This window comes from Rana temporaria, chromosome 2 (genome assembly GCF_905171775.1).
Source record: "Rana temporaria chromosome 2, aRanTem1.1, whole genome shotgun sequence".
Lineage (NCBI taxonomy): Eukaryota > Metazoa > Chordata > Amphibia > Anura > Ranidae > Rana > Rana temporaria.
The window spans coordinates 283,801,318-283,817,517 of NC_053490.1; the positions used below are offsets into that span (position 1 = coordinate 283,801,318).

Sequence of the window (16,200 nt, forward strand, 5' to 3'; positions counted from 1 at the left end):
AAACGGGCCCTCTGGCTACGCCCCTGGGTTGCTGACCCATCATCGAAGCAGAACTGGTGCAAGATTCCCTTCGAAGGGTCAACCCTGTTTGGTAACAAGCTGGATGATGCCATCTCCAAAGCCACGGGGGGCAAGTCGGGTTTCCTTCCTCAGGACAAGCGCCAGACAGGAAGAAAAACACCCCAATTTCGGCGATACAGCCCGGATCGCGCTAGGGAAGCTCGCGCTTACAGACCTGGCGGAAACTACAGAAGGAATTGGAGCAGAGGTAGAGGCTCCTACCGCAAACCTACTCCAACTACTCAAGCGTCAACTGGACGCGACAAAGGGAAATCTTTTTGAGACAACGCCCGCCCAAGCGGATCGTGTTGGAGCTCGTCTACTCCTTTATCGGCACGTCTGGGCGGCCTCAATCAAGGACTTTTGGGTCATCAAGACCGTGAGCTCAGGACACACATGGTCCTTTTCCAGTCCTCCCTGTCCAAAGTTCATCTCCACCCTTCTTCCAGGGTCACTGGAACAGAGACAGGTTCTTCTAGATTACATTCACCTCCTGAAAATTCAAGGGGCAGTGGTACACGTCCCAAAAGACGAACAGTTTCTTGGGGTGTACTCCCCTCTCTTCTTAGTACAGAAGAAGAACGGTACCTGGCGTCCAGTCATAGACTTAACATACCTGAACAAATTTATAACACACAAAAAGTTCAAGATGGAAACTTTATCAACCATCCAACAAGCAATACAACCGGGCGACTGGATGATTTCTGTGGACCTAAAGGATGCCTATTTCCACGTCCCAGTAGCAGCAGAGCTGCACAAGTTCCTCAGGTTCTATGTCAACCAGGAACATCTTCAGTTCATATGTCTACCCTTTGGCCTAACAACATCCCCACGGGTCTTCACCAAAGTTCTTTTGGCACTGGTAGCCCTCATCAGGCTGAAGAAGATTCGTTTGTACCATTACCTGGATGATCTCCTGGTCTTGTCCCAAGACAAAACCCTTCTCCTGGCACAGAGAGATCAGGTCATCTCGACATTGTACGAATTCGGGTGGCTCCTGAACCTGGCAAAAAGCCACTTAGAGCCAACTCAGTGTCTAACCTATCTGGGAGCTCAATTCGACACGGTAAGGAAGACCATCTCCCTACCAGTAGAGAAGATTCCGGTAATTCAGGGGAGGATTTCCCGGGCCTTGAGTACTCGCCACCTAAGAGCTCATCAATGCTTGAAGATCATTGGGACAATGGTATCCACAACACCAATGGTGAAATGGGCGCTTTGGAGGCTACGTCCCTTCCAATCCGGCTTTTTCAGGCAGTGGAAATCAGGGAGCATGAGTCAGCGGATCCACATTTCAACGTCAATGAGAGGCAGCCTCTTCTGGTGGCTTCAACCGAAGAATCTGCTGAATTGTCACTCCATCGCTCCAGTTTCGTGGATCACAGTGACGACAGATGCCAGTGGCTCCGGTTGGGGGGCCTTATGCGGCACAAGCATGGCGCAAGGCAGGTGGGACGCTCGCCTCCACAATCCAGGCTCGAACACCCTGGAGCTTCGAGCGGCCTGGTGTGCCCTACAGTCCTTTTCACAACTGCTGAAGGGAAAGTCAGTAATTCTAAGGATGGACAACACCACAGCAGTATCATATGTCAAGAGACAAGGCGGGACTCGGAGCTCATCCCTTCTCCAGGAAGTAGAGCCCATTATGAAATGGGCCCAAGTGAACCTGGTCAACCTGACGGCTGTTTTCATTCCAGGCATTCAGAACTCCCAGGCGGATTTCCTGTCACGAACTCAGGTGGACGTCAACGAATGGTCTCTCCACGATCAGTCCTTCCGTTGGATCTTGTCCCTGGGAGTCAATCCCCAAGTGGATCTCTTTGCTTCTCCGAACAATGCCAAATTGGAAAAATTCTACACAAGGGGTTACTACAGCCAGGCAATCGGGACGGATGCCCTAACGGATCGGTGGTGGTTTCAGAGGGCGTACGCCTTTCCCCCGATCCCAATAATTCTGAAATTCCTGAAGAGACTCCTTGCGGAGGAAGCAGAAATTACAATGGTGGCTCCATTCTGGCCGAACAGGCCATGGTTCCCTCTTCTAGTCCATCTGAGTCTTCAGGACCCAATTCTAATACCATGCAGACCAGACCTTCTCTCCCAGAGGACACTCCTCCATCCCTGTCCAGCTCAAATGAAACTAGCGGTCTGGTTCTTGAAAGGGAAAGGCTAGAATCCCTTGGCTGCGCCTCTCGGGTGATCTCTACCCTTATGAGCTCAAGGAAAGGAAGCACAAATAAAGTGTACGGTAGAATATGGTCTAAGTTTGTGGAATTTTCTTTAACCGCGGGCAGTTCCTTCAAGAACCCAGAAATCCAAAACATCCTAAGCTTTCTTCAATCAGGGCTAGACCTACCCCTGTCTATAAGCTCACTAAGAGTTCAAATCTCAGCACTTTCAGCCTTCTCTGGAATTCCTTGGGCAACCCATCCACTAATCAAACAGTTTTTCCGTGGAGCCTCAAGATTGAGACCTCTGAGGAAGCCAAGATTCCCCAAATGGGATCTCCCGTTAGTACTTGACTTTTTGAATGGACTTAGTATGTCGGGGCCCTCCCCGTCCTCGTTGAAGAACTTTTCAGCCAAAGTAGCCTTTTTGGTAGCCATCACCTCGGCCAAGAGAGTGTCCGAGATCGGTTTTCTGGGTCACAAGGAGCCATTTCTCACCTTTTTTCCAGACAGAGTGGTTCTGATACCTATGCTGGGCTCCAAACCGAAGGTCTCGTCGGTTTTCCATGAGAATCAGGAAGTAGTTCTCCCTACCTTTAAAAACCCAGATTCTGATGAGACTCACCCTCTGGATATGGGCAAGATACTCACTGAATATCTTCAAGTTACATCTACATTCAGACGTTCTGATCACCTGTTCATCCTGCATTCAGGCAAGAACAAAGGGAAAAAGGCATCTTCAAGAACAATCGCATCCTGGATCGTCCAGACGATACAACAGGCTTATTGTGCAAAGGGCTTGGCTCCTCCGCAGGCGGTAACAGCTCACTCCACGAGAGGGATGGCAGCTTCCTGGGCAGCAGCCCGTCATGTGGCGCCAGATGTTATTTGTAGAGCGGCCTCTTGGTCTTCTATAAACACCTTTATGTCCCATTACTGTGTTGAACCTGCAGCACTGTCTTCTGTAAATTTTGGTTTATCAGTCTTGTCGGCTGACGGGACAAATTAAATATATTTCTGTTCAGCATACCCACCCGTGTGTTTGGCTAGTTATTTCCCACACGTAGGCTGCCATGGAGTCAGTCAGGAAAAAGGAAAATTTATTATCATACTTACCGTAATTTTCCTTTCCTGATGGACTCCATGGCAGACGGAGTTCCCACCCTGAAATTATGGAGTCGGGATAGTTACGGAACACTGAGTCTATTGGTGAGTTAACTTTTATGGGTATGGGGTCCTATCACATTGGAGAGGAGGCGGGATTAACCCACACGTAGGCTGCCATGGAGTCCATCAGGAAAGGAAAATTACGGTAAGTATGATAATAAATTTTCCTTTTCAGTGACCAGCAGTTGCAATTCAGTTTCTGATCACAGGGGTACAAGCAGGGTTGTTATTTTACTGCCCATGCAAATCTGGGCATTCTAAAATCGCCAGCAGTTTTGTCCACAATTCTGGAATGAGATAAAATTGCACAAATGCATAACACACGTTTGGGTGCATTATTGTCAAAAGAAGCATTTTGTCACAGAAAAAAAAGGCACACAAAACACTCAAAACCATGCTCCAAAAAAGGGTAACTGAGCTACTTTGGAGCATTTTTGGAGCATAAAGCAGCCCACTCAAATGAATGTTGCTGTTGAAAAATGCAACAAAAACACACACTGTCGTTGCTGCATGTGAACAGGGCCTTAGGTAATGAACATATTAGTGAAGGAACCCCTGTTATAAAGAAAATATTTCAGAGAGAAGGTTTCAATTTTAAAGGCAGTATAAACTTTTTTTTCATATGGCAATACATTGGAATGTAGCTATGATAAACTTAAATCCAAGTAGTAAAATGTCAAAATTGTATTACACTGCATCATACATAGATAAAATCTCTGTAAACTCCCAAAGGAAATTGTCTTCTTGATCCTTATTAATATACTCCTTTATCAGATCCAGGTCCACAGCGCTATGTTGGCTGGTGGTGTGGCAGTTGGATTTTCAGCTTACATGATTCAGTATCCATGGATTACAATGACCCTAGGTCTACTAGCTGGACTTATTTCTACAATTGGACTAACATACCTGCAGGTAAGCAAATATAGAGATGACATCAATCATTTCACACACCAAAACCCTGTCTAAAATAGGCATAGTCAGTCTTCTAAATCTAGAAACAAAGCTATAAACCATCTTATTGGCTTGTCATACAAATGATGTCATACAAAAGCTGAATGAGTGCAGTCACATCACAAGGGTTGTTGAATTGTGAGAGCATAGGCAGTTCTGTTTGATTTAAAGAGGAACTAAACCCTCTAAAGCATTTCTTTAAAAACAAACCCCTGCAAGAGAACGGCATAATGAGCTAGTATGCATAGCATTACTTACCTGAGATCGAAGCCCCCGAAGTGACTCTCGTTCCTCACCTCCGCCGCTGTCATTGATACCCGAGTTACTAACGGGTATCACGGCTCCGGTGCTGTGATTGGCCGGAGCTACGATGACGTCACTCCCATGCATGCTCGTGGGAGTCGTTAGCGACGGCACGATCGCCCTCACTAACAGCACGCTCAGTGCGCCTGCGCCGTTGTCTATGGCGCATGCGCGCCGTAGACATCGGTGCAGGCTTTTATGCAAATATCGCCTAACCGTGTATATATATATATAATGTTTGGAGTTCTAAGTAATTTTCTAGCAAAAAATACGGATTTTAACTTGTAAATACCAAATGAAAATAGGCTTATGCCACATACACACGGCCGGACTTTCCAACGGGAAAAACTAAGTCGTAATTTCCGACGGAAAAATAGAGAACCTGCTCTCTATCTAAGTCCGTCGGAAATTCCGGCAGAAAAAGTCAGACACACGGATGGAATATCCAATGAAAAGCTCCCATCTGACTTTTTCTGCCGGAAATTCCGACATGGCATAAGTCATGAAAGGGATAATCTACTTGATTACCCCTCTATATATTGTTACCTTACCAAAGCTACTGTATGTATTTTTTTGCAGGACACTCTGAAAGTAGTTACGTTGGTACATGACACATGTGGTGTTAATTACACATTTGGGTTGCCTGGTCTTCTTGGAGCATTGGCCTATGCACTTTTAATTCTGGTGGCAGACTATGGGAGATTTGAACTGTGAGTAAAAGATCTATAGTACAGATGTTTTTAAAATATTAACATTTTTGTGTTACACTTTCTGTTTATATAATTCTATCTTATCAATACTTATATATACATTGCAGTTTGCAAGTGGTTTACCGGGGTTATAACTGAAGCTATTAGCCATAACCCTGTTATTTTTTTTCAGCTGGCGGCTGCCTTTTTCACAAAAGCGTTCCGAGCAGCACATTAGTTTCTGGATCACTTTCATAAGCAGCGGGAGGGGACATCCCTCCCCCCTCCCACCACTTGCCGGTGTTTCTCTGGCTTACAACGGTCACAGAGGTGAACAGAGACCAGATCATCTCTGATCGCCTCTATGGCCTTGGAGGACTAGAGCAACATCACAATGGCACTTCCAGTCTAGGGCAGAAGTATAAAAGTTTTTTTTTTTTTTAAGATCAAATTAATTTGTTAGGAGGCACTGATGAGCGATGATAGGCATTGCTGGGTGGCATTAGTGGGCAGCACTGATAGGTGGCACTGACTGGCATCACTAATGGGCACTGATTGCTGGCATTGGTGGGCACTGATTGCAGGTACTGTTGGGCATGGGTTGCTGACACTGGTGGGCATGGATTTCTAGCACTGGTGGTCACTGATTGCACTTTTTCGTAATCAGGGCACTGATGAGGAGATGGTGCTGATCGTCTCTCCTCGCTGATTACCGGCACTTCCTGTATTTACATGTGACCGGCTGTGATTGGACAGCCAATCACATGGTTAAAGAGCCAATTCAGCGGCTCTTTACAGAAATCGGGGGCCGCGCCGTGTCCTAGCAATACGGCACAGCAGCCACGCTGTACGCTCCCGCAGGAGCACTGTCATATGACATCCACTCAGATTTTTTGGATAATTATAATGTCTCTTTGGTAGACTTTGGATGGAAATAACAAAGTTTTGCACCACAGTGAGCAAGCCTTATGCGAAGAAGCCAAATTACAGTACACTCAGACCAAGATTAACATTTTTTTTTTATTTTTAAAGGTTTTTATTGAAGGTTTTGTCATAACAAAATGCCAGAAGACAATGGCACATAACAGTACATAGCTTAAGTTAGAACAGAGATCTGTAGGTATTCGTCTATAAACAAGGCAAACATATCATATCCTCTCAGCCCGACTCTAGTGTCCGTAGTTGAGCTGTCGGCCTCGTGTCTGCCCGTAAGGCAGCCAGGTTTGTATACTACCGCTGCGCGGGCCCCGTGACACTCATCTCCCCGGGCGCCCCTCTCGGGATCACACTGCGCCCTGGGAGCCAAGGCCCCGGAGTCCCACGCCGCCCCAAATAGTAGCGAACGGCCTATGTGATTCAAGGCATCTGCCTGCAACTGCGCAGGCAGTCAAACTGGGTAGCTAACACGTAATGACAAAATGCACCGCTAGCTGAACCGCACACCAAGAGAGGTGCAGAAGTAGGGAGAGAGAGAGCAAGACACGTGGGATGAAGAGGAAAGGTGAAAAAAGGAAGAGGAAAGAGAAGAAAGACAGGGGAAGAGGGACAGAGAGATGTCTTTATGTGTGGAGTGGAGTGCTCCCACCCCCAGGCTGTATCCCTGGTAAAAGGGACACCCCGCAGTATGTCGCCCAAGGCTCCCACACAGACCTGAATTTCTCCGATTGGTCTGCACATTTCGCTACTATCTGCTCCTGTGACATTATCCAGGAGACTTTTCTCTTAAATGCCAGGAAGGAGACTGTGGGCTTCTTCCATGCCTTAGCTATGGTCATTTTGGCCCCCAACAGTATAAAAAATGCTAAGCTCTGGGATAGTTTAGGTAGACCAGGGATACACTGGTTCAACAGTGCAACATTAGGCTGCGGTGAAATCACTGTCCCCAGCAGGGCTCCGGTGGCACGGAAAACCTTTTTCCAGAAGGCTCTAATGCGAGGGCAGGACCACCACGTGTGAAGCATGGAGCCCCTCAATTCACAGCCCCTAAAACATTGTGGAGAGGTTCCTGGGAACATTCTTGCCAGCCTGGAGGGGACGTAATACCACCGCACCAAGAGTTTTAGGCTTGCCTCTATGAGGCCCACATTCATAATACCTTTGTACGCCCTTGTGGAGGAGCGAAACCATACCGCGGTGCTCCAAGCATTGTTCAAGTCCTCCTCCCAGGCCCGTGCATACGAAGGTTTCTCCGTTTTAGACATCAATGCTATGTAAATCAGGGATATTCCACCCCTCTGATCCATTGTGTTTGTACACCAGTGCTCATAGGGGGTTATGGAGGGGGGGACCGACTTCTCCGTCCACATAGAGTGGAGAAAATGGGAGATTTGTGTAAACCGAAAGAGCTCGCTGTCGGGCATATCTAGTTTTTTCCTACAGTGTGGTAGGGAAAGCGGTCCCGCTGGGGAGAGATAGTGTCCTATCCTGTATAAGCCTTTGTCTGTCCACCACCGGAATGCCCTAATATCCAACCCTGGTGGGAAGTCGGGATTATGAAACAAATGTCTCAGTGGTTTCAGGGGGGAAATCAGGGAGTGAAGGGAGTATAGTCTGGAGCAGAGGGCCACTGAGTGGGACAGTGTTGGGGCTAGAATGGCTGGTCTGCGTCTGGGGTCGCCCCCTAAAATGAAATCAATGGTGTGTAATGGGATGGCTTGTCGTTCCATGGCTATCCAGTCGGGTTTTGGTCCGTTCGAGAATACTGCCGATATTTGTGCCAGTTGGGCTGCTCTATAGTACTCCCAAAGGTTGGGAAGCCCAATTCCCCCCTCCGTCCGAAGCCGATAGAGTATGCCCGAGGGACATCTATACCCCTTTTTCCCCCAGACGAATCGGACAATCTCTGATTGAAATTTGCTAAGGAACTGTTTCTTCACCGGGATTGGTAGGGCCCGGAAAAGGTACAGAAGACGTGGGAGCAGGGTCATTTTGACCGCGTTCACTCTGCCCAGCCATGACAGCCCACCTTTTGCCCAACGCGTGATATCCCCTTTACATCGGAGGATCATAGGGGGGTAGTTGGCCTTGAAAAGGTTGTTGATGTCGGGCGTCAATTTGATACCCAAATATGGGATGTGTGTGGAGGTCCAGGTGAAGGTAAAATTACTAGAAATCTGTTTGAGTAGATCGGGGGGGACAGAGATATTCATCGCTAGGGATTTCCCCAGATTCACTTGCAGACCCGAGATCTCACTGAAAACCCGTAGTGTTTTAAGAATGATTGGCGTGGACAGCAGGGGTGATGTGACGAAGAGTAGGAGGTCGTCCGCGTATAGGGCGCATTTGTGTTCCCTTGTACCACATGTCACCCCCTTGACGTCCGGGTTTGCTCTCAGGGCTACTGCCAGAGTCTCTATGGCCACCGCAAAAAGAAGCGGGGAGAGCGGACACCCCTGTCTGGTTCCCCTGCCTATGGTGAATGTCTCCGAGTATCTGCCCATGAGGCGAACCTGTGCAGAGGGGCGTGAGTAAAGTGACTGTATGAGGCTAATGAAGCTAGGGCCAAATCCCCATCTACCCAGAGTTCCGTTTAAGTATTCCCAGTCTATGGAGTCGAAGGCCTTGTGGAGGTCTATGGACAGCAGGAAACCCTTTTGGGGTGCCCCTCCGTCCCATTGTGATTTAAGTAGGGAGATTACATCAATGGCGCGTCTGATCTGATCCGTTCCCTGTCTCCCAGGGATGAAGCCCACCTGATCCTTGTGTATATAAGATGCTATGAAACTCGATAGTCTGTTTGCTAAGATTTTTGTCATAATTTTAATGTCGTTATTAATCAAAGATATAGGGCGGTAATTACACACTTCGCTAGGGTCCTTGTCTGGTTTCGGTATGACCGAAATGTAAGCCGAGTTTAAATCAGCTCCCAGCCGGGCTCCATCCCTGAGAGAGTTGAACAGTCGCGTCAAGTGGGGCGCCAAACATGTGCCGAATTTCCTATAGTACCCCGTGGAGAAGCCATCCGGCCCCGGGGAGGAGCCTAACTTCAGGGACTTAATGGTCGCTAATACTTCCTCCTGCGTGAACGGGGAATCCAAAAGGTCCCTATGCTCCTCCGTAAGAGAAGGCAGGGGTAGTTCCGCCAGAAACTCTTTCCCTGCCGGGCTAAGGGGAGAACCGGCCGGTTTATAAAGGTCCGAGTAGAACCGTAGGAAGCTGTCCATAATTTTGGTCGGGTTCTGTGTTAAGTCACCCGTGGCCGTTTTGATTTTAGGGAAGGCTAATGAACGCTGTTTGGGGCTCAATTTAGTGGCCAGCCGGGAGCCCGTCCTGTCAGTTTGGGAGTAAAATTTCGCCCCGGTCCACCGCAGGTGTTGTTCGGCCGCCGTCGTTAGGGAGAGGTTAAGTAGGGCCCGTGCCTTGTCCAGTCGGGAGAGCAGGTCAGTCGTGGGGTGGCGTTTGTGGTTCTTTTTTAACGTGCGGAATTCCTCCTCAAGTTTAAGCGTGTCCGCCCTATGTTCCGCTCTAAGCTTCGCTGCTAGCTGAATCAATTTCCCCCTGACCACCGTCTTGTGCGCCGCCCAGACCGTGGACGCAGAAACCTCCCCTGTCGCGTTAATAAGAAAGTATTCTTTGATGTCCCCCTCCAGCAAGGAGCACTGAATTGGGTCGCTCAACAGCGATTCCCTCAAGCGCCATCGAGGTGGGTTCCTAGCTCCTGTGGGCCTCTGGGTTGTCACCGTCACCATAGAGTGGTCTGAAAGGGGGGAGTCTACTATCCGGGCGTTACGTATCAGTGGTATAGTCGTGGCGTGGGTAAAAATGTGGTCAATCCTGGCGTAAGAGTTGTGTGGTGCCGAAAAGTGTGTGTAGTCCTTTGTCCGTGGGTTGGCTTCACGCCAGACGTCTATCAACCCTGCTGAGTGAAGGAGTTTAGCTATTTTAGAGCTCTGTTTGGAAGGGCGTTTAGGTTTGGATTTCCCGTCCACAGATTTATCTAGTGAGAAGTCAAAAGCTGTGTTAGAGTCCCCTCCCATGAAGACTGTGCCCTTAAGGTGCGGTTGTAGCTTCCGAAGCAAGGAGTCAAAAAAGGATTTTTGGCCCTTATTTGGGGTATAATACGACACGAATGTATATAGTTCCCCATCTATGTGTCCTGATACCAGGAGATAGCGACCCAGCGGATCGACAATCGATTCCACCAGGGAGAGGTTGATGTGTCTAGCGAAACAGATGGCTACCCCTTTTGTTTTGTTGTCTGCTGATGAAAGAAAAAATTGGGGGTAACGCTGATGTAGGAACGTGGGTTTGTAAGAGGATGGGAAGTGGGTCTCCTGAATCATGAGGATATCTGCGTGCATAGAGTGGTAGAGTTGGAGGAGCTTCCTGCGTTTAACGGGTGAATTTAGTCCCTGCGCATTATGGGAGATGAGTTTGAGGGTAGGTGGGGGGGGTTGTGTGTCAGTCATGGATCAGAGGTGCAGAAACTATACCAGCCACACGCAGCCTACCTTGAGCCCGCAGCGAGAGCTTCCAGTTGCGAACGGACCATCGGTGCACACTGGTCTTGAGACCCGGGACGAAGGACCGGAACCTGCCGTGGGACCTAGGAGCACTCCAGGGATTATGAAAGGGAAGGAGAGAAGAAAGAGATGAAATGGAGAGGAAAGAGAGAAGAGACAATATTATACATGTATGTCTGCATCGATGCATACCTGCAAAAATCAGTGTTAAACAGTGCATAACTTGAACCTGGGGGTCCCCCGACCCCTCCCCACCCCGGGGTGAAGTGGGCACGCCCGCCTCTACCCCTGCCCTATTAGGGAACTGAAGCTTCCCTAATGCCGGAGAACCGGATATGGATTCGATTGCACCCATGGCGCTCTCGATCCAACGGAGGTGCACTGGGTCCACCACGGCCCCACCACCACTAACCTATAACTGAGGGCTAACCAGGAGCCCGTGATGCCCAATAACTAAGCGCCCCCCCTGATCGGGGGTGTTCCCCCGGGAGCTAGGATGCCCATCCAAAGCGCAAACCGGTACATATACTGTGAGGGATGCTACCTCCCCGGGGTTGGCACCCCCCCCCCACCAAGTGATCCTATGTTAACGTAACGCCAATATTGTAACCGTTGAGTAGCATGGCTATACCTGCTATGAACTCTATTCCCCTTGTAACTTTGCAAAAATGCATCCCCCAGGAGCCCTGTGGCTCCGAACCAACCCCCCTCCTCCCCCGAGTCCAGGTTAACCCCCCCAGTTCCGGTGGAGGGGGAAGTAACACTCCCAAAAACTTAGCAAGAGAACTAATAAAAGACAAAAAAAAAACATAAACATTGTGTAAAACTTATACGGTGTTAGGTCCCTGCACCCCGGGTACCTCCCCCCTCCGAGCTGTCCCTTGGGGAAAAAACAAGGAGACCGCGGAGGGTCCCCAAGTCCCCTTTAAGAAGGGGAGACCCTCTCGAGTCAGGGTCCCTAAATGACAAAGAGGGACATCAGAGCCCGATCCTCAGGTACGGAAGTTCTCCTTGGAACGCTTGTGGGTCTGTTTCATCCAGGTCTGCTGCAGCGGGCTGCCAGGCGAAGGCCTTTTCGTTGAAGCCGAGGGTCCTCTGTTGTTCTGTGAGTTCGGGGGTTCCAGGGCGATCAGTCCAAGTTGAACCAGCAGGTGTTCCCCCTCCGCGAAAGTTGAAAAGCCATAGCTTTTATTTCTGTAGGTGAAGTTTACCCGGATCGGGAAAGACCATCTGTATGTGACCTCCTTTTCCATAAGGACCTGCAGCAACGGTTTCAGAGCTCGCCGCTTTTGTACTGTATAGGGGGACAGGTCTGCAAAGATTTGAATCTTGTGACCATTCAACATGAGATTGTCCGAACGCCTTGCCCTTTTCATCACCTCCTCTTTGACCGCATAAAAGTGTGGTTTCACAATGATGTCTCTGGGTAATCCATCCGATCGGGGGGCTTGCAATGCTCTGTGAGCTCTATCCAGCTCCAGACGGTGCTCCGCAATGTCAGGGATGAGGTTTTTAATGAGGGTTTTCACTGCGACCTGTACCTCCTTATCGGTTTCGGGGAGCCCCCTCACCCTAAAATTATAGCGTCTCGAACGGTTCTCGAGGTCGTCTATTTTTGCAAATGCTGTTTCCAATTGCTCCTGCACGTCTTGTAATCTGGCAGAGTTCTGATTAATCCTTGCTACTGCCTGATCAGCTTTCTGCTCAATAGTGTCCATCCTCATCCCCAACTGCAGTAAATCAGCATGAATGGATGATGTGATTTGTGCTGCGTTTACAGCTAGGCTTTTGGATAGCATTAGGGAGAAGGCAGACATCATAGAAGGAAAGTCTGTGGGGATGGGGGCCTCCTCCTGTACCTCATATACTGAGAGCAGCATCCCTGTATGGGGGTCCATCATGGGGGTAGTGGGGAATCCAGCTCCCACTCTCTCCAGCAGTGACTCGGTGGATGCTGGGGATGCAGCTGCTGCCAGGGGGGGGAATTCTGTCCCCGGGGACTGCGGGGGGTGCAGATCCTGGTCCGCTATGGAGTCCTCCTGCAGCGCCGTTTCAGGCAGGCCTCGTGTCGCCGCCATCTTGGCATAACTGAGGGGGCCCGGAGACGCCGCCATCTGACCTGTCAGATCCCTCCGGACGGACGGCGCGGACATCTGCGGGCTCAGGGGGGCTTCCCCTACACGGTGATCCCGGTGGTACGGCTGCGGGGGCGCTCAGACTGCTCCGGTGGGACTCGTTAGGCCGTGGTGGAGCGGAGCTCTAGATGACGGCGGCCATCTTGGGAGCTGCCGCGCATGCGCCTCCTTAACATTTTTTTTTAGATGAAGTCTGGTGTCTCTTTCAGACACTTTGGATACAATTAACTAGTGTGGAAAAATGAGGCTTTGGGTGTTGGTGGTGCCTTCACCCTGTAACATTCTAGAGGTACTCTTGATGAAAGCAAGAATTGGTTTTGCTGTGAAAATTTTTAATTTGATGCCCCTGACTAGGGATGAGCCAAACACCCCCCCTCCGGTTTGGTGCATAGCAGAACATGCGAACAGGCAAAAAATTTGTTCGAACATGTGAACACCGTTAAAGTCTATGGGACACGAACATGAAAAATCAAAAGTGCTAATTTTAAAGGCTAATTGTTACGGAACCATGAACCAGACGTACAACAAGAGATAAGTGAAAATAAGAAGGCTTTATTGAAAATCAAGCTGTAAAGCAAAAGTCCAACGGATGGTGAAACCAGAGGTCAGGAACCAGAAGAGTAGTCAGACGAAGCCAGGATCAGGAACCAGCAGAGAAGTCAGACGAAGCCAGGATCGGAACCAGAAGCAGCAGCAGTCTTAGAAGCATGTGCACACAGGAGGACCAAGCAAGGAACTGAAGTCACAGACCTCCTATATATGTGAGCCAGGTATCCAGCTCCTCCCAGTGGGAAGGAGGAGCCGCAGGGTGGGAGGCTACAAGAGACCTAGAAACCAAGATGGCCGCCAGCACATGTCAAACGAAGGAGACAGGAGAGAGGTAAGACCATGACAGTACCTCCCCCTCAAGGGCCCCTCCTCCGCGGTGCAAAAAACGGTTTCTGAGGGAAGCGTGCGTGGAAGGCTCGGAGCAAGGCAGGAGCATGGACATCTGCGGAGGGAACCCAGGAACGCTCCTCAGGACCATAACCACGCCAGTGGACCAAAAACTGCACCCGACCGCGAACCAGGCGTGAGTCCAGGACATTGCTCACCTCATACTCCTCGTGATTGCCCACTTGGACCGGACGAGGCCGAGGAACCGAGGAAGTGAAGCGATTGCACACCAGTGGCTTCAACAGGGAGACATGAAACACGTTGGAGATCCGCATGCCAGGTGGAAGCGCAAGGGCATAGGCTACCGGGTTTACCCTGCGAAGCACTCGGAAGGGACCAACAAAGCGAGGAGCCAGCTTGGGAGTGGGCACTCGAAGGTTGAGGTTGCGGGTGGACAACCATACACGGTCTCCGACCTGGTAGGAAGGAGCAGGCGCTCGTCTGCGATCAGCCTGGAGTTTCTGGCGCTGCGCAGAGACCTCAAGGGACCTCTGGATCTGTACCCAAGAAGCACGTAGAGCAGAAAGGTGATCCTCCACAGCCGGAATATCCTGGGGAGAGAATGCCTCCGGTAACACGGCAGGTTGGAACCCATAATTGGCCATGAAGGGAGACGTCCCAGAGGAAGAGTTCACAGCCGTGTTCCTGGCAAACTCAGCCCAAGGCAGGAGGTCAACCCAATTGTCCTGGTGATCGGAGACATAGCAACGAAGGAATTGCTCCAAGGCCTGATTGGATCGTTCTGCGGCCCCATTGGACTGAGGGTGGTAGGCCGAGGAGAAGGAGAGATGAATCCCCAACTGGGAGCAAAAGGCGCGCCAGAACCTGGACACAAACTGACTCCCCCGATCCGACACTATCTCTTTGGGCAAACCGTGCAACCGGAAGACCTCCCGGGCAAAAATCGTGGCCAACTCTTGTGCAGAGGGTAACTTCTTGAGAGGAATACAGTGGCACATTTTGGAAAACCGATCCACAATCATGAGAATGACCGTATGGCCTCGGGATGCAGGGAGGTCCACAATGAAATCCATCCCCAGGTGTGACCATGGGCGCTCCCCGGTGGCTATGGGTTGCAGCAGGCCCAACGGAAGGTGCCGAGGGGACTTACTTTGGGCACAAACAGAGCATGCCGCTACATATGCGGCGATGTCGGAACGTAGGGAAGGCCACCAGAACAGACGTGAAACAGCCCAGGACAGCTGATTCTTACCAGGATGCCCCGCGGTCTTGGAGTTATGGTAGGTTCGCAACAACCGAGTGCGCAACTCCTCAGGCACAAAACATCTGCCGTTGGGTGTCCCAGAGGGAGCACCAGACTGAGCCGCCAAAATCTGCTCACCAAGGGGAGAGGTCAGGCTGGTGCGAATGGCGGCCAGGATCTGATTCGGAGGTATGACCGAAGTCGGTATAGATTCCTCCCTGGACAGCTCGGAGTACTGCCGTGATAAGGCATCCGCCCTGATGTTCTTGGAACCAGGTAGGTAGGAGACCACGTAATTAAAGCGTGACAAGAACAGAGCCCATCTGGCCTGACGTGGTGTCAATCTCTTGGCCTCAGAAAGGTAGGTCAGATTCTTGTGGTCCGTCAGGATGAGAACCGGAACCACCGAGCCCTCGAGCAAGTGCCTCCACTCTTTGAGAGCCTGCACTATGGCCAATAACTCCCTGTCACCAATCTGATAGTTGCACTCCGCGGATGACAGTTTCCGGGAGTAAAACCCACAAGGAAGCAGCGGACCCTCTGGTGTCCTACGCTGAGACAGAAGGGCGCCTACTCCCGTCTCGGACGCGTCCACCTCGAGGACAAAGGGCAACCCAGGGTTGGGATGAGACAGAATCGGAGCTGACACAAAGGCGGATTTTAGGGCCTCAAAAGCCCGGATGGCCTCGAGCGGCCAGACCTGGGAATTACTGCCCTTCCTGGTCAGATCCGTGAGAGGCTTGGCCAGCATGGAGAAGTCCCTGATGAACTTCCGATAATAATTGGCGAAGCCCAAAAAACGCTGCAAGGAACGAAGACCACTGGGCTGAGGCCACTGTAAGACAGCCGAAACCTTCTCAGGATCCATGGAGAACCCCTCAGCGGAAATGATGTAACCTAGGAAGGTTACCTGGGATCGGTGAAATTCGCATTTCTCAAGCTTACCGAACAGCTTGTTCTCTCGTAACCGTTGCAACACTCGTTTGACATCCAGAATGTGGGCCTCCCTGGATTCAGAATATACCAAGATGTCATCCAAATAGACCACCACACACTGCTGCAACAGGTCACGGAAAACATCGTTGATGAATTCCTGAAAGACTGCGGGCGCATTGCACAACCCAA

At 50.3% G+C, this 16,200-nt stretch overlaps 1 protein-coding gene across 1 annotated transcript in view; it reads left to right on the forward strand.

Annotated features, from left to right (window-relative positions):
- The window catches only part of LOC120926866 (blood group Rh(D) polypeptide-like), a 65,449-nt gene that overhangs the window by 37,345 nt on the left and 11,904 nt on the right, over positions 1 to 16,200 (forward strand). Inside the window, exons 6-7 of the mRNA XM_040337136.1 lie at positions 4,170 to 4,307; positions 5,229 to 5,359. Of these exons, the coding sequence (XP_040193070.1) occupies positions 4,170 to 4,307; positions 5,229 to 5,359 (269 nt within the window). The remainder of the gene's footprint in view (positions 1 to 4,169; positions 4,308 to 5,228; positions 5,360 to 16,200) is intronic.